The following is a 22864-nucleotide window of genomic DNA, read 5'->3' on the forward strand; positions in this document are numbered from 1 at the left end:
GCCGGAAGCGGAAGAAGGCGGTGGGCGGGGTGGGGCGCGGCTCTTCCTTTCGCGGCTGCCGCCGAGCCTCGGCCTCGCAGTGCTCCCGAGGCCACCCGGCACTCTCTTCGCCGGCCCTTTGTCCCGGCTCTCGGGGCATTCGCTCGGCATGGACCTGAACGGGTTCCTGCTGGATGAGGAGGGCGCCTTCTCCCTCAGCGGCTTCCAGGAGTTCACGGTGAGGCCTACTGCGGCGCCCCGAGTTCTACCTCTGCCCTCCCCTGTGTTCCTGGGGTGTTTCCTGTTCCCTCCCGGCTCTCAGGAGCTCCTTCAGCTTCTCCCCTGATGCCCCTAAGCTGGCTGGGGGCACACCCCGCTGCCTGTAGGCCCAGCATTATCATAGTCAGGGTTTTTCTGAACTTCCTTCCGTCTGCTCGCAGTTCCTACCCCGGCACCAGCAGCTGAGCGAGCGGGTGCGGAAGCGGCTCTACTATGGCTGGGACAAGGAGTGCACCCTGGATAACCTCTCCAGCCCCGTGGCAGGTGAGTGACCAGCGTGCCCAGCTGGGAGTGCTGAGTCAGGGTGGTTGGAAGCAACCCAGGGGCCAGCAACAGCATGGCAGCTGCTTCCTCCAGCGCCAAATCCCTCCCTGCCTGGCCTCCTCTCTGTGCGCTGTGCTGCGGGCAGGCTGCCAGGGCCTCACATCTCCGCTCTCTGTTTTATTGCTCTGTCTGGCCTGCTGTTGTGTTTTTGGCACCTTGCTGCTGTGCGGAGTCCTTTGGGTTGCTTGTAAATTGCAATGAGAGCTGTGCCTCTGCCCCTAATAGGAGGTGTCTTGAATAAGTTCTTGTTCGCAACTAAGTTTAGTGAGCACACCAAGGCGGTAAATACCCACTGTGTGTGTGTGATTTTTCTTACTAGTCCAGCAGTGCTTGGGGGAGCAGAAGGATGCTGCTGGGTTGAGGTGCAGGTGATAAGGGAGAAGAGCTGTCAAGGGCCAGTAGCAGTTTGCTAGTGTGCCTTCGTAGCAGGCCTGTGTTGGTGTTTCTATTAGTGTATGCTCATGCAGTTTGCGGGGGCATGAAGTGGATGGGGAGGTGGGCTTGTGTTCTAAACTCTTGTGATGGTTTTGAGGGAAGCAGTCTGAAGTCCCACAGAGGCTGTGTGTGAAATTCTCTTGAGGAGAGAGTTGTTGGGTGCATGGTGTGGGAGCTGGGACCAATGGGGCAATCAGTACTTGGCACGGGCAGTGTCACAGGGGCATGAGGCTCTGCTCTGGGGTTGTTTTCGTGCCCTGTGCAGGATGGGGGCTGCTCCACAGGACAATGTCAGTGTTCGAAGTTAAAAGAGCACACTTATGGAAGAAGGCTTTGTTGAGGATTATTAACTCTAAAGACTGCTATTCACAGAGGGAATGCCACAGTTCCAGCTGCTGGGGGGGAGGGAAAGACATGTAGGGAGTATCACTTCAGGCTCATTTGCTCTTGCAGCCATTCTTTGCCAGCTGTTATCAGCTGCTGTCAAGAAAAGAGATTTTAGGGCTGTTGCATCTGTGCTCTTGCTACGTGGGGCACCACTCTTGAAATGAGAAAGGGACAGTCATGGGGAGAGTCCAGAGGAGCAGAATGAGCCAGAAAAGGTCATCAGCACTAGAGGGCAGTTGTGGTAGGCACTGTGGGGCTGGGTGAGGGAAGAGAGGTAAAAAATGAAATTTGCTACTTCTAGAAAAGAAAAATTGTAACCGCTCTCAACACGGCTGTGGGGTGAGGGCAGTGATCAGCTGCTTCTTAGGGCAGCACACACTGTCACGTGTTGGACTTGTGGGCTGAAGAATTAGGTTTTGTGTTGGAACAAAGGCTGTGGGGCCTGGTGTGCCTTCCATCCCTTGGGGCCCTGCTGCTGCTGGTCTAGTGGCAAGGAGGGGCAAGGGTTTCTGGCCAATCTATCACAAGGATGGCTGAACATGGGAGAGAGCAGCAGCAGTGTTGAGAGGCTGCAAACTGCTGACATTGATTGTTGGGGCTGCATCTGGTTGGCTGTGGATCCCAGCAGTGGTGTGGCTGGAATGACCTGGGAAGAGCCCTTTTAGCCATATGTTTCTGAGCTTGGTGATTGCTACTAGGCAAATAATTCCTGTGAGACTGCAGCCTTTCTCGTAGTTGCTGGAGAAGTGCAGAAAGGAGAGGTGTAGAGGGAAGAGATTGTGTGGTGGTACTTCCCCTGGGGGCTGGAAACGTGAGGCTGCTGGAAGGAGCTCTGTTCTCAACTCTGTCAGCTGAGAACTCAGCAGCAAAATGGAGCTGGAGTTGCTTCCAGTAAATGCTTCTTGGCAAGACTGTAGTGCTGTTAGGGTGCTTTCAGCTGGTCCTATCATATTGAGAAGCAAGGTGGGAGCTGTTGATGCCATCTGCCAGCAGCTGTCAGTCTCTGGCCTTTACAGTGCCAGAGCGCTGAGGCGTGTCAGCAAGCGGGCTGAAATGGGCTGGGTGGAGGAGTCACAGTGACGGGAAGTCATGCAGAGTTGCACGCCAGTGAGCGTGATGGGCTGAGATGAGAAGCACGGGCAGTGATGCTGCTGCTCACCTACCCTCTGTGATCTTTGGCGGGAGCTGTGTCCTGGCTGCTCGTGGGGAGCTGGCAGGGAGCTGGAGCCTGTTGGCTGTTGTGAACTTCAAATTTGGTAATTGATACCTACAAAGCCAGGCAGGAAATGAGATGTATCTAAACCATGCTCTCCTGAGTGGAGTGAGCTCTGACGCAGCTAGGACTTGGTAACCAGATGCAGCTGGGTGTGCAGCTGCACCATAGTGCTGCTCCAAGCCCTGTTCATCCCTGTACACTCAAATGAAAATGCTGTCCATTGTCATCCTGGGTGCACTGGAGCTGATGTGGGGAGGAAGCTGTATCAGCACGGATCAGCTCTGGAGGAGGAGGGCATTGGTTGGAAAGGGATAAGGGACAGGGAACACCTGGTGTCAACATCAGGCCCCAAAATTTTCATAAAGCACAATCCGAAGGGGCTGTCTGAGGCCCTGTGGAGTGAGGCAGGGTGTTAGCCTCTCTGTGCAGCTGGCTGCAGGTAACTCCCCATGACGCAGACGTGCTAATCTGGATCTGGCACTGCTGCTGTGCGTTGGAGACATGCATCCTCTTCCTGCTTTGGTCTGGCTCTCTTCTGCATGCTTGTTTGCATGTCTCATCCCTGACGTCTGAAAAGCCTGCCCTAGTCTGAACGAAATGAGGGGCTGTGAGCAATCACTGAGACTCAGTGATCTTGTTGGGGGGAAAAGGTGGGGATGGACTGTGCCATATAAGACTCACCTTTTTTTTTATTGTTTCTCTGTCCTAGATATTGCTGTGGAGCTGTTGCAGAAAGTGGCTCCCAGCCCTATCCGCAGACTCCAGAAGAAATACGTGTCTCACGTGTCTCGGTAAGAAGCAAAACCTGTCCTTCATGTCCCATGTCAGAACTGGGAGCTCTGGTCTCACCTATGACTCACTTCTGTCACCTGGGCCAGCACTGACTGTGATTAGACACTGATTAGTGTCAAAAAGGAACTGGGGACAAGTGGCAAGGCCAAGCAGGCACAGTGTCAGGTTGGTCCTCCACTGTGGGCTGCAGAGATGTTCTTGTTACTGGGATTCTGTGCTGGCTTGGATCAGCAGCTGATCAATGCTCATTGTGCAGCCAGGTCTGAACCCTGGCTCAAGCCCTTGTATCGTGCCTCGCTACAGGCAGAGCTGCACTTCAGAGAGCTGGCTGTGTCCAGAAATAGGAACTAGGGCTTTCTGCTCTCCACCGCGTGTCTCCTATACTTTCCCTTGCTGCAGCTCAGCACAGTGGCATGGAGCAGGCAATGCTGGATTGTGTCGCAGCCAAGTGCATAACTATTTGCTCACCCCCCTGCACTTACCTGCATGGGGACGGAGCAGTCAAGTTGTGCTATGATGACATGCACATAACCTTTGGCATGGCTCCTGTGTCATCCCCACAGGGAAGCTTGCATCTCACCCTGCTCCATGATGCTGGCACTAGTTTATATTGAGAGACTCCGGCACCGGAACCCTGAATACCTCCAGCAGATTTCATCTTCAGACCTCTTCTTGATCTCCATGGTGAGTGATGTGGGCTAGAGGGTTGCTGAGTTGGAGGAAGGCCTGGAGGAGTGTGGAGGGGACTGAGATTCTGTTCTTCATGCTGTTTTTAGATGGTTGCAAGTAAGTACCTGTATGATGAAGGTGAGGAGGAAGAAGTATTCAATGACGAGTGGGGAGCAGCAGGGAAAGTGGATGTCCAGACCATGAACACACTGGAGATGAACTTCCTGAGTGCCATTGTAAGTGGAGCCTGGATTTCTGCTTTTTCCTTCATGTACTCCCATGAGGGAATAGAGGAGGATGTGTACAGCTGCTTGTTGGCCTGGACTGTGCTGACCTGTCACTGCTGTCCCTGCAGGACTGGAGTCTCTACACAGACCCCCGGGAGCTGTTTGAAGTGCTGAGCTGGCTGGAAGGACGGTAAGTGTGTATGGGGAGTGGGGGGAGGGAGTGGCTTTTCATCCTTCCTACAGCCCTGTCTCCTCCACTGCTTGGAGCTATCTCTGCTGCAGCAAAATAAGAGCTTGTGTGCCCATGGGCCCTTGTTAGGCTCTGCAGCTCCCTCCCACAGCCATGGTGCTGTTTGAGTGGGGTCCTCCATAGAAGTGAGGAAGGTCCATGCGACAGCCACCGTTCTCTTTTTTTTCCTGCAGTGTGGCGGAGAAGCAGGGCATGTGGCGTGGCTGGTTCACCTACACGGATCTGTGTGTCCTCATGGAGCAGTCCATGTGGCAGCAAGCACTGGGCCAGTTCTACCAGCAAGTGGTGAAGGTAGGGGCATGGGGGAGCAGTTGCTTGCAAGAACATAAGGCCCAGTAGGCCATGAGTTTAGGGTAGGACCTTCTTTTTCATGGTGAACTTCTGCTTGTCTTATTCCCTGCTGAAAAGGGAAGCTCTCAGAAGCTCAACTATGTGGATTTGCAGCTGTCCTGCCTGAGGCACTGCAGCCTAGTGCTGAGTTAATCTGTGTGCTGTGTTGAACCACAGTCCCACAGGTGCACGGGCACAAGGGCATGCTGGTGGCATGGAGGGAAGTGGGTGCTAGCTGGGCATTTAAACAGGAACTGTTAGGTTTTAGCCAGGGCATTCAGTCCCTGCTTTGCCTGGGCTGTTTGCTACTCGCCGTTAGGAGTGTGGCTGCCTGCTCCCTGGCCTCCAGCTCTGTGCTGGTGGAGCTCTTTGCCATCATGGCTCTTGGGTTGGTGTGCTGGGGAGTGTGGGACGTGGTCAGCCACAGGGAGTGTGCCAGTGATCTGAGCTAACCATCAGCTTCTTTGCAGCTGGCCTGCCTCCTGGGTGTGGTGTACCTGACTGGCTTTGCAGCTGTCTTCACCTCCATCGCTGTTGTGCACCGGGCTGTGTGCGTGAGGAGTGCCAGTACTACAGCCCTCCGTCCTGCGCTAATCCCTGTGGAGAGCGGCTGCCAGCCGGGTGCCAAGCCAGCCCTGGCTCCTGAGCAGCCCCAGCCCAAACTGCCTGATGTCTCCCCAACCAGCAGCACTCATTGCTTAGGAGAGAACGAGACAGCTGAGGAGCCGCGTCGCGGGGGTGTCACGGCAACTGCGCTCTACCTGTGGGGCAGTATGATGACAGCTCTGTCCTATGTAAAGGCACCTGACGTAGCCCTGCACAGGAGCCCTCCACAAGCTCCCCTTCGGAAAGTACCCACCGCCTGTGAGAGATTGAACCGAACTGCCCCTGTCACAGCCCCCAACCAGCCTGGCCCCTTTGGACTTGCCGTGCTCCTGGCCCCTCCGGCGCTCCACTGCCATGCCTGCTCAGCTGCTGCCAGCCCTGCGTGGGATGCTGCCCCCAGCCGCAAGGACTGGCTAGACCCCCTGGGGCTGAGGCAGTGCTTCTTGCACACAGCCCTGGATCTTGGCAGAATCAAGAGCTTTATTTTTCCCAGCTAGGACCAGAGGACAGCACCTTTCCCCTTCCCTCTTAGTGTGGCACAACTCACTTCCTTGCACTTCTGGGACCCCTGATCCCTGGGGCTGCGCAGGGCTTATGACCCTGCGTTACTTCCAAACCAGCATTTGTGTCCTCCACCCACCCAGGGCAGGGGTGTTCTTCACTTAGGGTGCTGCAGAGCATTGGGGCTGTTGGGACAGGAAAGGGCAGGGTTGGCTATCTGGAAAGTAGAAGTGGGGTGTTGTTTGGTTGGGATGCTAGGCTGAAGGGGAGTGTTGTACCACTTCCAACAGCAGATGGGTGGCCTTTGGTGATGCTGGGCAGAGGTGGTGTGTGGCATGTAGGATGCTGGGGCAGTGTTTGCAGGGGTTGGGGCAGTGACTCCAGTGAGGGTTCAGAGTGCTTTTGTAGGAGATGGGGTGCCTGGGAGAGGAGGTAGGAGTGAGCAGCCTGACCTGGCTGGCCTTAGCAGCTATTCCCAGTGAAATACCAGACCATTTCTCAGGAGGTACTAGGGTTGCACCAAGAGGGGACCCCTATGTGGCAATGCCCCGGGGAAAGGATGTACCCTGCTGGATTTGTAGGTGAAGTGGTGAGTGTTTAGCTTCCTTTTCCTGCCTGAGCTGGGCACATGGGAAGTGGGGCATTCTTAGACTCTAGCTCGAATCCCGTCTGCCTGCAGTTGTGAGCAGCAGTGCCTGACTGCTCCATGGGGCGGGGAGATGGCACCTTGTCTTGCTGACCAGCTCTGCTCATTGTGCCCCTTCTTTTTACTGTGGATTTTACACCTGTTTTTTCACTCTTTTGTAGATGCGACTCTCTTCCAATAAAAGTAGTTCTTGCTGTGCACCTGCTTTCACCTGCTGAGCCACTCTGTGCTGACACAAAGCATACCCATGTGCAGCTGTGTTGATGTGTGTTTGCAGTTATACCAGGCAGGGCTTGCTCTCTGAATCAGGGTGCAAGGCACATTCTAGCTGCCAGCAATGAGCCTAAGTGCACTAAGCTGTGTCCTGTAGGGCTTGAGAAGGGACCAGGCTGTCTGGTGGTGGGGGACAGGAATGACCTTGGGGCTGGTGCCCAGGGAAGGAAGGGGCAGTGGCAGAGGAGGTTCCCCGTAAGTGGGAATGCAGAGAATGCATGGCCTCCACTACTCTTTGCTCCCCGTAGGCTGTCCAGTTAATGAGTGAGCCCTGAGCAGCAAGGGCCTTGAGCAGTCACTGTTGTGGTCACTGCCCCATGACAAAACACGGGCATTCCCTGCCTGTAGTGCCTTGGGAAGCTTCCACCCACAGTGGCAGCTCTTATCCCTGCCACCCTTGTCCAGGTTTCAGGATTCAGCACGAAGACTCCTACCAGCATTGAGGATGTGGTAGTCCTACATCAGAGGCCTCTGTGGCATGGACACACTGCGCACGGATGGGAATGTCAGGACTTGGGGGTGCCTGTGCAGGTTTTAATGGGCTGCCTGGGGCCTGATGGCAAGGAGGGACTGGACCAGGAGAGCCAGGCTGGAGCTAGAGGATGCTGTGGATGGGGATGCTCCAAGCATGTGCAGAAAGGTGTCTTCTGAGCTCTGGCACAGTCCCTGCTCTGTGTACTAAAAGAAGCAGGGGTGGATGCAGGATCCTGAGTGAGACCCAGGCTATAGGCAATTGGTACTGTGGCAGTGTTCAGTTCCTAGCCATGGGCAGTTGTCACCTGGCCCTTGTGGTGACATCCCATAGTGACTCTTGCATTCCTGGCCGTAAGGGCAGGTTACTCACCAACTCAGGTTAATGGCTAACCCCAGGGCAGCTCCTGCAGAAGGTGGAAGTTCAGCCCTGTAGGGACTGTGTGGAGTCCTAGGGGTGTGAGACCCTGCCCTGCAAACTGGGTGGCAATGGAGGGAGGCAGCAGCATGAATGGGGGCCGCCATCCAGTGACTGGTGCTGGGAGCCCTGCGCTCACATCCTGTTCCTGGCTGAAGATGTGTTCCTGGATGCTGTGCTGCTGCTTAGCCCTGCAGGTAAGAAGGAAGTGCAGTGAGATGGGGTGAGGGGAGAGGGCTGGGATCCTTGTAGGAGGCAGGAAGAGGCTGCATCCTGCTATGCAGGGGTTCTTGTGGCTCTAGCTAGGGTGTGCTGGAAAGAGAGGGAACAGCAGGAGTGCTGCTGCATCTACCCAAGGTGCTGGGCATGGGGGCAGTGGCACTGGATGCCGTGGGATGTCATGACTGTCTGCCCTTTTCCCCGTGCAGCATCTTGCCGTGCAGGCTTCCCTGCTCTGCATCTTCCACCTGTTACTGCTACCTGCCCTGTCTGAGGAGCTGCTCCAAACCCCAGCTGCAAGCGTGCTGCTGGCACGCAGCCTCTTTGCCTGTGGCATCTCCACGGTGTTGCAGACCACCCTGGGGAGTCGGTGAGCAAAGGGGGTGATGCTGGGCCAGGGCATGGCTCTGCACCCTCTGAGCCTGGGTTTGGATTGGTTTGGATGGAGGTAGGAAGGGGCACAAGGGCTGTGTTTTCCAAAATGACCCCTTGACCTCCATCATGGCACAGACTGTCCCCTCCCTGCCACCGTTGCATCCTCCTCTCACATCTGCCTCCAGCACGTTGCTGTGCTTTGCAGCTCCTGGCTGTCTTGCTCCAGCATCATGTGCAGCTGCTCCCCACCTGTGTGCAATGCATGCCAGCACTGATGTAGGGGCTGGGCATGTGCTTTGGCAAAGCCTCTGGTCACACCCCCAAATGCTGTCACTCAGGGTGTGCTAAGGCACATTTGGTATACGGGGTTCTCCCATCTTCCCCTTCTTATCCCTCACTCCTCCAGCTCCTGGAGTTTTGGGTAATCCCAAAGCCCCTCTTTCCTCCTTAACCTGCCCTTGCTGTCCCTCTCCCCAGGATGCCACTGGTTCAAATCCCATCGTTCGAGTACCTGGTCCCTGCCCTGGTGCTGAGCTCCCACGTGTCCCTCGGTGTCGGTGCAGATGGGAATGGTGAGCGCAGCCCTGGAAACCTCTTTCCTGTGGGGTCCTGGGCCATGCCACTGCATCTGGGTAGAGGTGAGGGATAGTAGAGGGTCCTGCTGGCTGGCTCCTCTGGTGATGGTACACAGCACCCTCGGCACCCTGCTCACTTCTGGTTACAAAGACAGTGTGTCTGGGGCCACAAATACATGATTTGTGGCTTGTATCATGCCCGGAGCCAGGGGCAGTGCTTGCTGGGATGTGCTTGCTGTGCCCTTCTCCAGCCAGCAGTCCCACACTGCCTGCCCTCAGACCTGCTGTTCTGCAAGCTTCATCCCAGATGGGCTCTCAGTGCCCGCGCATCTCGCATCCCTCTGAAATTCCCTTCCAGGCATGACTATGGTCACTGTGTGCCCTGAACCACACTGCACCATCACAGAGAGCAGAGCAGCCTCGCTGCAAGAGGTGGGTGCTCCTCCTGTGCTCCTGTTGTTATCTGTGCCTCCCAGCCCCTTTCCCATCTCTGCCACAGCTCTCCAGGGGATTGCTGTGAGTAGGGGGGGCGCAAGGGGGTATGCAGAGGTAGTGGGAATGCTGGTGCATGGGGGTTCCCCTGGGCTTGGGGTGAGCAGAGCAAGGCTGGAGCACAGGAAACAGGTGATTGTTTGGGGGTGACTGGGAGGTATTAGGATGCTCTCTGTGTATTCTGTTCTTTCCCACACAGGTCTCTGGGGCTGTGCTGGTCTCTGGGCTGGTCCAGCTGGTGCTGGGAGCAGTGGGTGTGTGCGGCTGGGCAGTGCAGCGTTGTGGGCCCATGGTCCTGGCCCCCAGCCTCTCTATCATCGGACTGTCCACCTACAAGGAGGCTGCTTTCTTCTGCTCTGCCAACTGGGGGGTCGCGCTGCTGTACGTCAGCCTGGGAGCCATGCTGGTTTGCAGCCCTGTGCCCTTCCCTGCCATAGGGACAGGAAAGAAGCGTCCCCACAGTGCAAGGCACACATCTGGGGCCCCGTATCCATGATGCTGCGTGGTGACCTGTGCCTCTTCCCAGGCTCATGCTCCTCACCATCACCTTCTCCCAGCACCTGGGGTCCTGCCGCCTGCCCTTCTGTGCCTGGCCTTATGCCCCAAGGGTCTCCATGGAGCCATCTGTCCCCACCTTGCGCGCTCTCTCGGTACCACTGCTCGCACCCTGCTCCGCGTGCTGCATTTGGGCTCCTTTGGGGTCCTGGTGGGGTTAAGGGGAATTTCATGGCCCTGGGGTGGAGCTGGCTGCTGGGGGGCAGAAGTAGTGGGTGAGTCCTGGGGCAGCACCGGGGGCCATGGGAGCATGAGGGACCTGTGCAAGAGGGTGCTGGGGCAGCGGAGCCTGGGGTGCTCCCTGTGGGGTAAGGGGAGATGTGGCACAGCTCCTTTGGAGAAGTGATGGGATGGTGGCTCAAAAAGCAGGGTGATGGCCAAGGAGAGCAGGGCAGGAGGTCCCCTCCTCAGCTTTGTGCTACCTTGCAGGTTCTCCTCCCCTTTGCCATTGTCTGCACTATCTGCTCTATCCTCCGCCACCTCCATTTCTCCTGGGACTTACCAGACCTGGCGACAGCACAGCTTTCCTGGGTCAACAACACCCTTCACGCCCCATGGCTCCAGATGCCCTATGCAGGTGAGGTTGCAGGGCTGGGTGCAGCTGTCATCCCTTGGCAATGTCACCTGTCCCCTCTCCTCTTCTGCAGGTGAGTGGCCACTACTCACCCCCCGGGCGCTGGCGGTGGGCATTGCTATGGCCTTCGGCTGCAGCATTAACTCGGTGGGCTGCTACGTGCTCTGTGGGAGGCTGCTGCGAGCCCCCCAGCCACCCCCACACACCTGCAACCGAGGGCTGTGCATCGAGGGGCTGGGCAGCCTGCTGGCAGGGCTGCTGGGTTCTGCAGGGGGCACAGCTGCCAGCATCACCAATGCCTGTGCCGGTGGCCTCACACAGGTACAGCTGGGGGGAGATTGGCAAGGGTGGGAACATGGAGGGTACAGGCGACATAGTGCTGTGGTACTGGGCTATGGCTGCTGGGAACAAGGGGCTGGATGGCAGGTCTGCATGGCAGCGTGGTTCTCGTCATGCTCCCCCTTCCTCCTTGATGCTAGGATGGCTCTCGCCTCTCAGTGCAACTCAGTGCGTTGGTGTGTGTGATGCTGGGCATGTCCCCAAGGCTGGTGGGGCTCCTCGCTCACATCCCACTGGCAGTACATGGTAGGTGTCTTCTCCTCCCCCTGTGCTGCAGAGCAGTGGTGTGTGCCCACATCCTGCATGACTCCTTCCCCATGTAGGTGGTGTGCTCTGTGTCACCTATGCTGTGGCTGTGGGCACGGGGATCTCCTACTTCCAGTATGCAGACATTGACTCTGGGAGGAACATCTTCATCGTTGGCTTCACCATGTTCATGGCACTGCTGGTGCCACGGTGGCTCAGCGTGGCTCCAGCTCGCCTGGTCACAGGTAGCAGGGATGCTCCATGGGGATGGCAAAACCTCAGCCCCATGGCATGGCAGCTACTTGTCCCCACTGTCATGGGAGGCTGGTCTTATGGCAGTTCCTGCCCCTTTCCTGCTGCTGGCATGGGATATCTCAGGTAATTCTTGTCCTGTCACTCCAGGCTGGGTTCCCCTGGACCTCCTCTTCCTCTCCCTGCTCATGATGCCTGTCTTTTTAACTGGCTTCTTGTCCTTCTTTCTGGAGAACACAGTCTCAGGTGAGGGGATGCTTTGGGTGTTGGACTGTGGTCCAATGAGCCCCTGCTCTGTGGACCTAGCAGTGGAGAGCAGGGGGTTAGTGCTCCCACCACCCTGGTTGCAGGCACTCTGGAGGAGAGAGGGCTGCTTGCTGACCATGTGCAGTGGAAACCTGGCACCAGTGCTGGTCAGCCCCGGAGAGAGAGGGGCAAAGCCAGCCCCGTGTATGGGCTCCCCACCAGGCTGAGGAGACTGCTGCCCTCTTCCTGCAAAGCCTTCCCCTGCTGCTTCCTCTGCCCGGGGAGCGAGGATGAAAAGGAGGAGGAAGAAGAGGACAGTGGCCTTGTAGCTGAGGAGGGGAGGGCTGCTGTAGGGGAAGGGACACACCTGCTCCTGAAGCCTGGCACAGGAGAGATGCAGGCAGACCGGCGGCCAAGCCAAGCAGAGATGCTCGCGTGGCACACGGGGGCCTGAACAGGTGGGCACACCTCGTGGGGGACCTGAGCTATCCCTCCAAGGCAGCTTGCAAGCCTTTCCTCCTGGCTTCTCAAACCTTCACGGGCAGGAGGGACGACCTGCACTTTCACACTCATCGTGGACCTCGTTTCCCTGCTTCAGAGGGAGCTATAAAAACCTTCAACTACCTTTGTCCTCGGGGTTTCCTTTCCAGCCAGGATTTTTCTGGGAGATGCCAGTCCAGGACTATGCCTGCAGAGGGCACAACTATACTGCCCTGCTGCAGCTGGGAAGGTGGGTGCCCCTAAACCGCATCTTCACCCCTTGGATGCTATCACCTCCTGCCTGCTGGGGCAGAGCTCAGTCCATCAGGTAGCCTAAAAGGGCCTTTCCTCAAGGGCAAGAAATGATGCCCAGGAGTGAGATGGTGCCCCTTGTATGCCAGTGCCAAGGTGCTGGGCTTCATTCGCTGGATAAGTGTTTTATTGCCCATCTCTTATGGCAGCAAAATGGCCCAGGGATCCTCTGATGGACTGTCTGGTTACTCTAGCTGCAGTGGGGTCTGCACCAGCTGTGCTCCAGTTGTAGCATTCACAGCAGATCAGAGTCCAGGAGCATGGCCCTCACTCTCAGTGCTGCCTCTACCAGTTTGAACTGGCCTGTGCCAGCCCAGCTGGGGAAGGATCCCTGCAGTTTCAGCATACTGCAAACCAGGGTACAAGGACAGAAGGTCTTTGGCTCCCTTGTCCTCCCAGCCTGACTACAAGAGTGTTATGCCCTACCTGGGTTACAGTGCCATAGTGTGGACTCCTCAGTCTGGTCCCAAGGGGCACCGTGATACCCAGGAGCACCCAAAAGTGGCTGCAGGGAGAGAAGACAGTGTGGGTGCATCTTCCCAAGGGCCACTGAGCCCCACTTTGCTGTCTCATATGTGCAATCAGAGGGCACAGAGAGTAGGGACTCACTCAGCCGGCACCCTGTGTCCCAGCTGGGTCCTGCACCCCAAATTCTTGCACTACACCTCTTCCTGCACCTAACTTGGCCATGCACCCCAAAATCTCCTGCAGCTCAAGGCCATATGTTAGCCATGCAAGCCTTCTGGGACTGCTTCCCCCTGTGCACCGCACCCTAACTGCTGGATGGGGAGGTCAGGGGGACCTGCAACCTTGCTGTGCCCCAGAGCATGCCAGAAGAGCAGTGTCTTGTGCATGCCCACATGGGTACTCCCACAGTAGTTGGGGTAAGCAATAAGCCCAGGGCCAGCCCTGTGATGCAGGCGAGGCTTCCACGCATCCCAAATGCTTGCATCAATTTGTTCCCCCGTGCCGATGATGTGTTGCACTACACATCCCAGCATGCACCGGCCCCTTGCACGGCACGGAAGAGAACAGCATGCTGGGAGCCGTAGTCTGGCCCTCACCTCCGGCCTGGCTGCTGTAAAGCTGGCTTTCCGCAGCCTTGGGCTGCCCACTTCTCCGCTCCTTGGGTAACTGTACCTGCAGAGCCCCGTCCTGCTGGGGCAGGCACCTGCCTGGTGGGCAGAGGTGCCTGTGCTGAGCCGGGCTGGGAGCTGCCCTGTGCCTGCCCAAGCAGAGCTGTGTGCCCTAGCACGGGTGTGTGGAGCTGCCTGAGCATCCTCACCCTGAGCAGCATGGAAGGGCTGTGGGGAACCAAGAGTCTCTGTGAGGTTGTCCCACAGAGCTGGGCATTGCTGGGCTGGGGGTGAGGCAGAGACCTGTTTGCTCTCTTGCAGATGGAGTGCTCTGAGGAGCTGGAGAGCAGACTCCTGACCCAGCCTTGGGCTTCTGTTTGCTTTGGCGAGTCCACTTTTATTGCCAAAGCTTGCTTCGGGGATACAGGCTACGTGCTGCTGATCTCCGACCTCAGCGGTGTCTGGTATGAGAGTGCCGACGCGGAGGCTGTGGGGCAAAGGTCCAAGGTGAGTGTCTGGAAAGTCCAGGGACCTGCGATCCTCCTCGTGCCACCTGATGTCCCAGTACAAATTACTGGGTGACACAACAGCTGCCGGGGCTGGCAAGGCTGGGGTGCAAACACCTACCTGAGCAGTCCTGCTGCTGTTGTGTCCCCTGCCTCCTGGGAAGGCTGGGGGGGAACATCACGGGGCCGGGATCCACAGCCTAGGGGTGGCGTTTTCCAGCACTGTGACACACAGAAGTGATCTGGCTCACTGCGTGCTGGGGTTCCTACTGGTTTCGCTCCCAGAAACATGGGCTGAGGTCTGCAGGCTATCTTCCCCAAGCCCAGGGCTGAGCAGGGCTACTCAGGGCGGGCTGACCCCTGAAAGCCCACCTTTGCCTTTCCCCAGGAGCTGAACAAGCGGCTGACGGCCCCCGTCTCCTCCGTCCTGCAGCGCCTGCACGGCCTGCTGCGCCCCGTGCTGGCAGGGCAGCCGCACGCCGCCACCTCCTTCTCCTGCCAGCGCCCGGCCGGCGGGCTCAGCCTACGCGTGAGGAGCGAGCTCTCGGGGCTGCCCTTCTACTGGGACTTCCGCTGCTGCCCCGCTCCCGTAGCGACGGTGAGCCCGGGCCCCCATCGGGGTGGTTTGGGGCTGCGGGTGCGGGCAGGCCGCGGGCTGTGCGGCCTAGGCCGTCCCCCGGCCCGCTGCGGCCCTGCGCACACCAGAGGGCGCCCGGCGCTCGCTGTAAGGCGCGTGGGCCCGGCCCCGCTGCCAGCCCCGAGTCCGGGAGGAGGAGATGCGGAGCGTTCTCCCTGCGCTCGGCGGAGTGGTCGGGCTGAGGGTTTGTGTGCCCAGGGCTCTGCCGTGGGGAGCTGCAGCCCGTGTGAGCCCTGGGCAGGGGGAATCCCTCCTGCTTCTGGTTTCACCTTCCTAGGAAAGGGTCTCCTTTTCTTCCAGCTGCTCTTTGGCACCTGAGATCCTTCTAGTTTTTCGCCTCGTGTTGCCTTTTTCCTGTATAGCGGTGCACAGATCTGTGGGGAGGGTCTAGGTGGGCCCACTGAGGGCTGGGGGGCACAGAAGGGACTCTCTGCCTCCTGCTGCACCCCAAGTGGTACAAGGAGCATGGCCACTGTACCCTGTCTCCGCTGGGCTCCCACTCACGCTGCAACCCCCAGCTGCGAAGTGACAAGGCTGGGGTGGAGGGATGTGTCCTGCAGCATTCTGGCTCCCTTCTCCCTGCTCACGTCTTAGGACCATCCTAGGTGTGCCGTCACCTTGTGCGTCCGCTGATGTGGATGAGCCTGGCTTTGCAGCACCAGGTGCAAGAGCTGACCTCCATGCTGCTCCAAAAGGACGCTGAGATCGAAGACTACAGGGAGAGCGGGGCCGCTCTGAGCAGAGGTGAGGAGACTCAAGCAGCGAGCTGGCATGCTCTATTCCCCCTGGCTATCACCCAGCCAGGCTTGCGTTTCATGTTCAGCTGCTCCAGCGTCTAGACGGTAGCCAGGAGGCTGGGGAGCAGCCCCCTGGGGACAGTGAGGGGAGGAACAGCCCTTGACTGGTAGCCGGAAGACTTGGGGAGTCGCCAAGGGGCTCTCCGCTTTGCTGAGAGCACCTGGCTGCTCCCCAGGAGCCTGTGCTGATGCCAGCAGGGGCTGGTCCTGGAGCGGAGTCAGGCTTCTTCCCGCGGAGTGTTTGGAGAGCAACCAGTGGCTCCCAGCTTGACTCTCCTGGAAGTGCAGCTGTGTGCGTGAGCCCCCATTCAGCATGCAGCATGGCGTGGCTGGAGGATAGGAAGGTGGAAGCCCCTTGGGGAAGATAGGGGTTAGGTCCTGCTGAGGGAGCTCTTGAAGGTGCTCTCTGCCCCCAAGAGTGGCTGAATGCACCAGATCTGCCCAGCCAGCCGTGCTTACCTGCCTTGTTCTACAGAGCTTGAAGCAACTGGAAACCCGAATTGAGTCCAGGGAGTGATACTGGTGGATTTCCCTTGCATTGCTCAGCACACCTGAGCAAAGTTGGCCAGGTACTTCTCTAGACAGCATCTTTGCAAGGATGGGAAAAGATTAGTGCAGAATGAGGTGTAGCGGGGGTTTGTCGATGTCCTGCAATGTGAGGACACAGTCAGGTTCACCCCCAGAAAAGCAGTTGGATATGTGCAGCTCCTGATCACCTGGGTACGTGGCTGAGCAATGTGCATACTGGGGCAGTGCTTCCAAGATTCTTTGCATATGGACAAGTCAAAGCATCTCTACAGACCCCCATCTAGGCTGTTTAGAAGCTGGGGTAAGGCACCAATATATGATTGCCACCTCTTGCTAGGGGAGAAACCTGCTGCAGAGGAGCACTTGCACCTTTGGGTAGCTGGAGGATGTGTCCCCAGACCAAGGGCCTGCTAGGCTATGTGGCTGGCTCTGGGGATGAGTGTGATGGAGCTGTTCCTTGAGAACTGCAGTCCCAACAGGCAGGAGAATGTGAAGCTGGGCTGGGAGGTCTGTCTGTCCCTGCCCAGGCTGATCCCTGCTCCTCCTTGCAGATCGCCTGCGAACAGAGCCCTTCCAGGAGAATACATTTCTGCAGAACTTCATGACTGAGGTAAGGAGTGGTGCCAGTCCTCCTTCCTCCAACCAAGGTGTTGTGGGGAGCCAATACCAGAGGCTCCAGTTTGCGGTCTGCTAGGCTGGGTGGGGAGTGCTGGTGGTGATGGCTGGACTTGGCTGGAGAGGGGTAGTGTTCACTGTGCTCTCATGTGTTCCGCCTTGAGCCCTTGTGTCTGGTCTGAAGGACAAGCTGGGCTAGGGATGTATCTTTCACTGGGGATGTGGCACTGTGTTTTGTTACCCTCTCACTGCTGCCTGGCTGCTGGAATTGCCAGGGCTGTGAGCAGAGCTGGCTGCTCTTTGAGAGCACCTTCCCGTGGACCTGAAAGCCAGATGCTGACAGCAGGCAGAGAGCAGATGAATGAGGAGACGCCATCTGCTCTGTTTGGTTCATCTTTGGCTTTTAGGAGTGGCTTTACAGTGGCTGATTGTGGGAACAAGCAGCTTCCGGCCTGTTCTTGATGTCATGCCCACCCCTCTGCCCATGGCATGCTTGGCTCTGAAATCAGATGTGTGCTTTTGAGAAAGTGGGGCTGGAAGCAGAAGCTTTTCTCTGCTCCCTTTTCATCACAGAAGCACTAAAATGTTTCAAAGCAATGTGGAAGTGTTAGAAATTATTTGATACTGATGGGTGCAAAAAGACTCAGGATGCTCCTGCGTGCCAGCTGTGCAGGAGTGGGGAGCAGTAGCATTTGCTGGGGACTCTGTTATCAGCCAGGAACACAGAGTGTGGTGTCACACACACTGCATGAAGAGGACGTTGCTCTGTGGGACACATGCTGATGTTCTTGCACACCAGCTGTAAACCATCTGCAGAGCTTCTAAAAATTAGAGGCAATCCTCCTTTACATAGGAGGCATTGCATCCAGCACAGGCAGCTTTTGTTTCCCCCTGGTTATGATGGATAGAGATGAATTAATTGCTGGACTGAAACTCAGAAGTTGCCTAGGGACTGATGATCATGACCAGATTACATTCACCCTGGGCAAAGAAAGGACATTCCTAAAGAGTAATTTATATCCTTCATATTCTGAAAGGGCTAATTTCCCAAAGCAGGGGGAAATTATGAGTGAAATCAGCTAGGAGGAAACATTTAGATAGAAAAATGTGAATGAAAATTGTGAGCTCTTTCAGAAGAATCTCAGAAGCCACAAAAAGCCACAATTCCACAATCAAAAAGAGGGCAGCGCTGGCCAAAAGCCCGTTCTGGTTCAGCGGCAAAGTGAAGGCAGCAATTAGAAATAAAAGAGCAGTTTATAACAAATGGGAGAGCGGGAGTAGATAGCAATCCATATAAATTAGAAATTATGAAGTGTGGAAAATGGATAACAGAAGCTAAAGACATCAGGGAAAAATCATGGCAAAGGACAGAAGGAAAAGATTTTATTTAGTGTATTAGGAGAAAACCCCAAAGTCCCAGCAACAGGCTAAGCCCATTAGTAGGTGGAGGTGGTAAGATGATTGATTGTGAAGCAGACATGGCAGAAGTGCCGGGCAAATGTTTCTCTGTTGTTGCTGGAAGGATGCAGGTGGACCTGTCTGCGCTGGGGGATAATGAAGTATGTCTCTGTCCAAGGGATGGGTGGACAACATCTGCTGAAGATGAACGTGGGGTTGAAGCTTGGGGTCTTTCAGGAGCTGGAATGGTGTGGGGCATGGGAGAAGCTGCTCGGTGGTGCTGGGCGGCTGCTTGTGCAGGAGGGAGCTGCTTGGTTTCTCCATGCAATTTCATGGAGAACTCCCTCTGTGAATTTTATAGAATCTCTACCAGGATTTCTCAGTTGCCCTTTTCCCAGGCTGAGCATTCCTTGTGCTTTTAGTCTCCTGCTGCAGAGAAGCTGCTAAAGGCTTCCGCTTACCTCTGTGTCTTTTCATTTCCACTGCATCCTTTTGGAGAGGTGGCACCAGGGCTGCATGTGCTTGGGATGGATTCACCCCAAGGAACACCGTGATATTTGCTGCTGTCTCTTCTCTTTGTCCCTTCATCATTCCTGATTTCCTTTTGCCTTTCTGGCTGTGAGGGTGGGGTTTCCAGACAACTCATGGCATCAGCAGGGCATCTCTTTCCTTGGCAGGAGCTGCTGCAGTGCTCCGCTCAGGGAATGTGAGGCTAATTGGAAGAGTAGTTTGGATGATCTAGTTATCTCTGCAAAATGGGCAGGTATTTCAGAGCTGTGTAACGTTGTACTCTATTTTCAAGCTGCCAATAGGAACAGCAAGAAGGGCAGGAGGGGCAGGGGGTCCCTCTGGGCATGCTGCAGGATGCTGGGAATGCTGCCACCAGCTCCCGTGCCTGGGTTGTAAAAAAAGATGCCGGGCAATCAGCACGGAGTCACAGGAATTAATTGAGGGCTAGAGAGAACCTGGCACTGAGGGACCTGGAAGACAAGAGCTCCGTCTAGCTTATCAGAAAGAAAATTGAGAGGCGCCTTGATTGCAGTGTGTAAGGGTCTTTACAAGGAGAAAATGCTGGTTAGCGAAGGGCTCCCTTTAATCTAGTGAAGAGCAGCAGGATGCGAGCCAGGCACGGGGAGCCAGAGCCAGGCAATTCCCAGCTAGGATAAAGGCACGTGGTTTTGCTCCCGAGGGCGATTAACAACTGGGACACGTTCCCAAGGGCAGTGGTTGAGTCTCAATCTCTTGATGTCTCCAAAAGTGGGCTGGGAGCCTGCCGGGAAGCAAACCGAGATGCTGGGCTAAGTATCGGGGTGTGCGTGGTTAAACGTTGGTGGCTGAGCGGTCAGATGGAGAGCTCTGATGGTGCCTTGTGCAATGGGACTGCAAATTGCAGATGTTTAATGATGAGGGCAGCATGATGGGGTGCGGGGCCGCAGGATGCGGGAATGCACTCCGTAGCATTGCTTGTGGCAGCTTTGAAGCCTCCGCTTCCCAAACTGATGGTGCGTGCCCCGTGGAGAGGAAAGGACCTGCCAGCTCCAAGGGCAGTGCTGCACAGGAGCACACCGCTAAGCATGCCCTTTCACAGTGCTCTGCCGGCCAGGGTGTTGTAACTAATCGTGGGGAGTTTTCCAGCAAAGCCCTGGGAATATTTATACGTTTAGGAAACGACGCTTTCACACACACAGTTTTTGGCAAGTGTTCACTGCTTAGCAGCTGCCTGCACTCAGGCAGAGCTGAAGGGAGAGCAGCGGCCACGGGCACGGTGAGGCGAAGCCAGCAGCTTTTATTGGCAAGCCCAGGGGCTTACACGGGGAGGGGAGAACACGGACAGCTGCAGGGCTGAGCACCTTGGGGCTGTAGGTCCAGGGGCACATCTACAGCGGGCACTGCTGGAGAAGCCCATGGTGATGAGGGTCATCTCTCCTGCTTTGGCTCAGCCATAGAGCAGTCAAAACCGCTGGGATAAACTCACAGATATGATCAGTTCAAATATAGCCCCTGCGCCCCAGGATGCTTCACCCTGCGTATTTTTATCTCCTGTGGCCGGTGCACGCTGGGGTGGATGCTCCGCACCTCCGGCCGCCCTGTGCACTTGGCTTGTGGTGCAGGGCCCCGGCAAACAGGACGTGGAGGGTTCAAGGGTTGACCTGGCCCAGCGAGGAGGAGGATGTGCCATCAAAACAAGCAATGCTGGAGAGGAAGATAAACAAACACCGGCTTCCAGTGTGGCCCCGGCTGAGGGCGAGTGGGAGCCCTGGGCTGGGGCTGATGGGGCGGCAGGGCTGACGTCAGGGAGTGCGGGGGTCAGAGCCCCATCCCATTGTTCTGCAGCAGGGCTGGGACAGAGCCAGGCACCGGTCCCCATACTGCAGGGCACAGGGGCATGCGGGCAGGTGGAGGGCTCTCACTGGGGCTGCTGGCTCTCACCTGCCTGGTGCCGGCACATGCAACCAGCCACCTGCCCAAGATCTGCTCGCCCGCACCGTGCTGCCTCTCCCTTTTAATGGATGCTAAAAATAAGCCTGGGGATGGGAGCTGCTGCTGGTTGCCCACGGGTGACCGTGACTGTGTGTTGGGCAGGGCAGGGACCACATCCATCCTGCAAACTCAGCCCAGCATGGCAGGGCGACAGAGGAGGAAGCAGCTGTTTTGCTCTTTCTGAAGAGGAATGGTTTTAATTAGCGTGAGGTAGCTGTGGCTTTGCAGCTGCCACTGGGCCAGTGGCATGGGCATGATGTGGGGCACGTATGGTCTGTGGCACAGGGTGGTGCTGCAGGTGCTCGTTTGCACTGGGCTCCCTCTACATGGTACTGGGAAGGCGCTCGTGGCCACGGCTCTGTGCTAGCAGGGACAAGCACTGCAAAGGCCATGGATCCACATGGCACACTGGGGTCAGGGTGGATGGGGTGCGTGAGGCTAGCTCTTGCGGATGCTTGGCTGAAAGGAGCAAGCCACATATGCATCCAAGCCTCGGTGCTGTACTCATCATTGAGCAAAAGTGCACCGTGTGTGCCAGCACTGACGTGTGCCTTGGGCAGAGCGTAGCATCCCATTTCTGGATGCTACACTCGTGTCTGTGCACCCATCCGCAGGTTGTGGGGAGAGGGGCAGTTTGGGGTGAGTGCGGGTACCCACTGCCGCGTGGGGGCTGACCACTGTGTGGGTGCCGGGCCCGCCCTGTGTGTTTGCCGCCGAGGCGCGTGGCAGGCGTGGTGTGGCTTTATTTATTTATTTGCTCAGGCACCATCAGGTGAGGGGGGCCCCGACTGGGCCGCTCTTCTGGGCCGCCGCCGGCAACCACAGGCCGCTTACACAAGCAGTGAGTCAGTGGAGCTGCACACTGCTAAAACCAGACTTGGCATGGGCACTGCGGGGCAGCAGGCTGCCCGAAATAGCGCCCAGACCGTGGTCAAGGAACAAACCCCCTCTGGCACAGCTGGGGCTGTGCTGGCTGCCTGCCTGCTGACTGTGATTGCTCCATCACGGCAGCCCATCCTGCTCTGTTAGGGCTGAGGATGCACCCTGTAGGGTTCCTGATGCAGTGTGGGGCTTGTTGCCTGACCCCAGTGGCTGTGGCAGCAGCCAGCCACAGTCCTCACGCTGCCTGACATGGAGAGCATCTGACACAAGCTGGGCACAGGCAGCCTGTGTCACCTGGTGGCTTGTTTGGGGATGGAGGGCTTGGCCACTGTGTCCATTCTCCCTGGAGCATGGCATAGCCCATGAGGATTCAGCAGTGCGCACATACAGGGATGTACAGGCACAAACAGAGAGCCCTTCTTTGCATTTGAGGGCTTTCTCATCCACTCTGAGCTATGCCATGCCGTGCTATGCTATGCTGTGCTTTGCCATACAATGCTATGTAATGCCATGCCATGCCATGCTGTACCATCATGGTGTGTCATGCCATGCTATGCTATGTTATGCCATGCTCTGCCATACTGTGCCATGACATGCTGTGCTGTATTCTGCCATGCTGTGTCATGCAATTCTATGTCACACAATGCCATACGATGCCATGCCATGCCATGATGCTGTGCCATGTTTTGAGTGTTACTACACCCAAGCAGAGGGGTGTCACAGGGATCCTGGCAGCAGGGCTGAGAGCCCTGCTGGTGTGGCAGTGGCCCCAGCCCATGCATGGGCACTAACCATGCAGAGGATGATTGATCTCGTGTCAGCAAGCAGTGGTTTGAGCCAGTGCCAGGCCTCAGCTCAAACAGTGGCATTGAAGGGGGAGAGCCCCTTCCCCCCTCTGGAAAGCAGAGCAACTGCAGGGCCTTGTGAGTGGCGATCCTGCTGCCCCAGTGGCCCCCAGCCCCACTCTCCTGTGCTGGGGCTCTCAGCCCCATGGTTTACTGGCTGCTCCCAGCCCTGCAACCCAGCCTGGCCTGACTGGTATTTGGGGCAGAGGAGGGGAAAGAGTGGCTGAGAGGACAGTGCATTGATGTCATCTGCCTGTCTCCTCTGTGCAGAGCAGTGCCTTTCCCAGCCCTGCAGCTTGGGATGTGGCAGCGGCTCCTGTGAGCAGAGGGGGTTCTGGGGAGGAGAACAAGATGAACTGTGACTGGGCCCCTAGGAACTGCTCTGTGTCAGTATGGGACGTGGCGGCTCCTCCATCCCCTGTGGTGGGGTCTGGATGAGAGTATTACTTCCTTGTCCTTTTGGGAGCCACTCCCTGCCTGCCCAGTACCCCTATGCTCTTCCAGCAGTGCCAGCCCATGCAGAGGATAGGCTCCATCCAGCTGTGTACATCTGGGCCGGCTGCTGCGCACCCTGGGGCACATCCTGCCCCCCAGGCGCACGCCCCGGCAAAGCCATAGCATTCCTGAGGCT

The 22864-nt window shown here is 57.0% G+C and overlaps 3 protein-coding genes across 10 annotated transcripts in view; all 3 read left to right on the top strand.

The window, feature by feature from the left end:
- CNPPD1 (cyclin Pas1/PHO80 domain containing 1) lies at nucleotides 5-6841 on the top strand. Its single transcript, XM_021398671.1, has 8 exons — nucleotides 5-217; nucleotides 420-522; nucleotides 3330-3411; nucleotides 3976-4096; nucleotides 4189-4317; nucleotides 4437-4498; nucleotides 4732-4849; nucleotides 5359-6841. The coding sequence occupies exons 1-8, from the start codon at nucleotides 149-151 to the stop codon at nucleotides 5989-5991; spliced, it is 1317 nt and encodes a 438-aa protein (XP_021254346.1). The 5' UTR covers nucleotides 5-148; the 3' UTR covers nucleotides 5992-6841.
- Nucleotides 6988-14001, top strand: SLC23A3 (solute carrier family 23 member 3). 6 transcript variants are annotated; one of them, XM_021398664.1, is made up of 12 exons: nucleotides 6988-8000; nucleotides 8232-8392; nucleotides 8875-9035; nucleotides 9331-9404; nucleotides 9664-9845; nucleotides 9991-10114; nucleotides 10525-10914; nucleotides 11073-11178; nucleotides 11256-11423; nucleotides 11581-11676; nucleotides 11781-12134; nucleotides 13866-14001. In XM_021398664.1, exons 1-11 carry the CDS (start codon nucleotides 7875-7877, stop codon nucleotides 12128-12130), a joined length of 1938 nt encoding a protein of 645 aa, XP_021254339.1. In that variant the 5' UTR covers nucleotides 6988-7874; the 3' UTR covers nucleotides 12131-12134; nucleotides 13866-14001. The 6 variants fall into 6 exon arrangements, with proteins under 6 accessions (XP_021254339.1, XP_021254340.1, XP_021254344.1 ...); XM_021398665.1 differs by having other exon boundaries at nucleotides 8875-8969; XM_021398669.1 differs by lacking the exon at nucleotides 8232-8392 and having other exon boundaries at nucleotides 7868-8000.
- The window catches only part of NHEJ1 (non-homologous end joining factor 1), a 32860-nt gene continuing 22430 nt past the window's right edge, over nucleotides 12435-22864 (top strand). The window contains exons 1-4 of one of the 3 annotated variants that reach the window (XM_021398672.1): nucleotides 12435-14051; nucleotides 14439-14648; nucleotides 15293-15431; nucleotides 16564-16622. In XM_021398672.1, the coding sequence (XP_021254347.1) occupies nucleotides 13866-14051; nucleotides 14439-14648; nucleotides 15293-15431; nucleotides 16564-16622 (594 nt within the window). In that variant the 5' untranslated portion in view covers nucleotides 12435-13865. The remainder of the gene's footprint in view (nucleotides 14052-14438; nucleotides 14649-15292; nucleotides 15432-16563; nucleotides 16623-22864) is intronic. The other 2 variants (XM_021398673.1, XM_021398674.1) reach the window with 2 other exon arrangements.

The sequence above is a fragment of the Numida meleagris genome, chromosome 5, assembly GCF_002078875.1.
Source record: "Numida meleagris isolate 19003 breed g44 Domestic line chromosome 5, NumMel1.0, whole genome shotgun sequence".
In the NCBI taxonomy this organism is placed as follows: Eukaryota; Metazoa; Chordata; class Aves; order Galliformes; family Numididae; genus Numida; species Numida meleagris.

Bases quoted from the DNA above. Each gene is read 5' to 3' on its own strand.
- SLC23A3 (XM_021398664.1), top strand. From the start codon at position 7,875: ATGGAGGGAGGCAGCAGCATGAATGGGGGCCGCCATCCAGTGACTGGT. The intron at 9,405-9,663 runs GTGGGTGCTCCT...TTTCCCACACAG, and splicing joins GAGCAGCCTCGCTGCAAGAG to GTCTCTGGGGCTGTGCTGGT. The intron at 11,677-11,780 runs GTGAGGGGATGC...CCCTGGTTGCAG, and splicing joins TCTGGAGAACACAGTCTCAG to GCACTCTGGAGGAGAGAGGG.
- CNPPD1 (XM_021398671.1), top strand. From the start codon at position 149: ATGGACCTGAACGGGTTCCTGCTGGATGAGGAGGGCGCCTTCTCCCTC. The intron at 218-419 runs GTGAGGCCTACT...GTCTGCTCGCAG, and splicing joins GCGGCTTCCAGGAGTTCACG to TTCCTACCCCGGCACCAGCA. The intron at 4,850-5,358 runs GTAGGGGCATGG...GCTTCTTTGCAG, and splicing joins TCTACCAGCAAGTGGTGAAG to CTGGCCTGCCTCCTGGGTGT.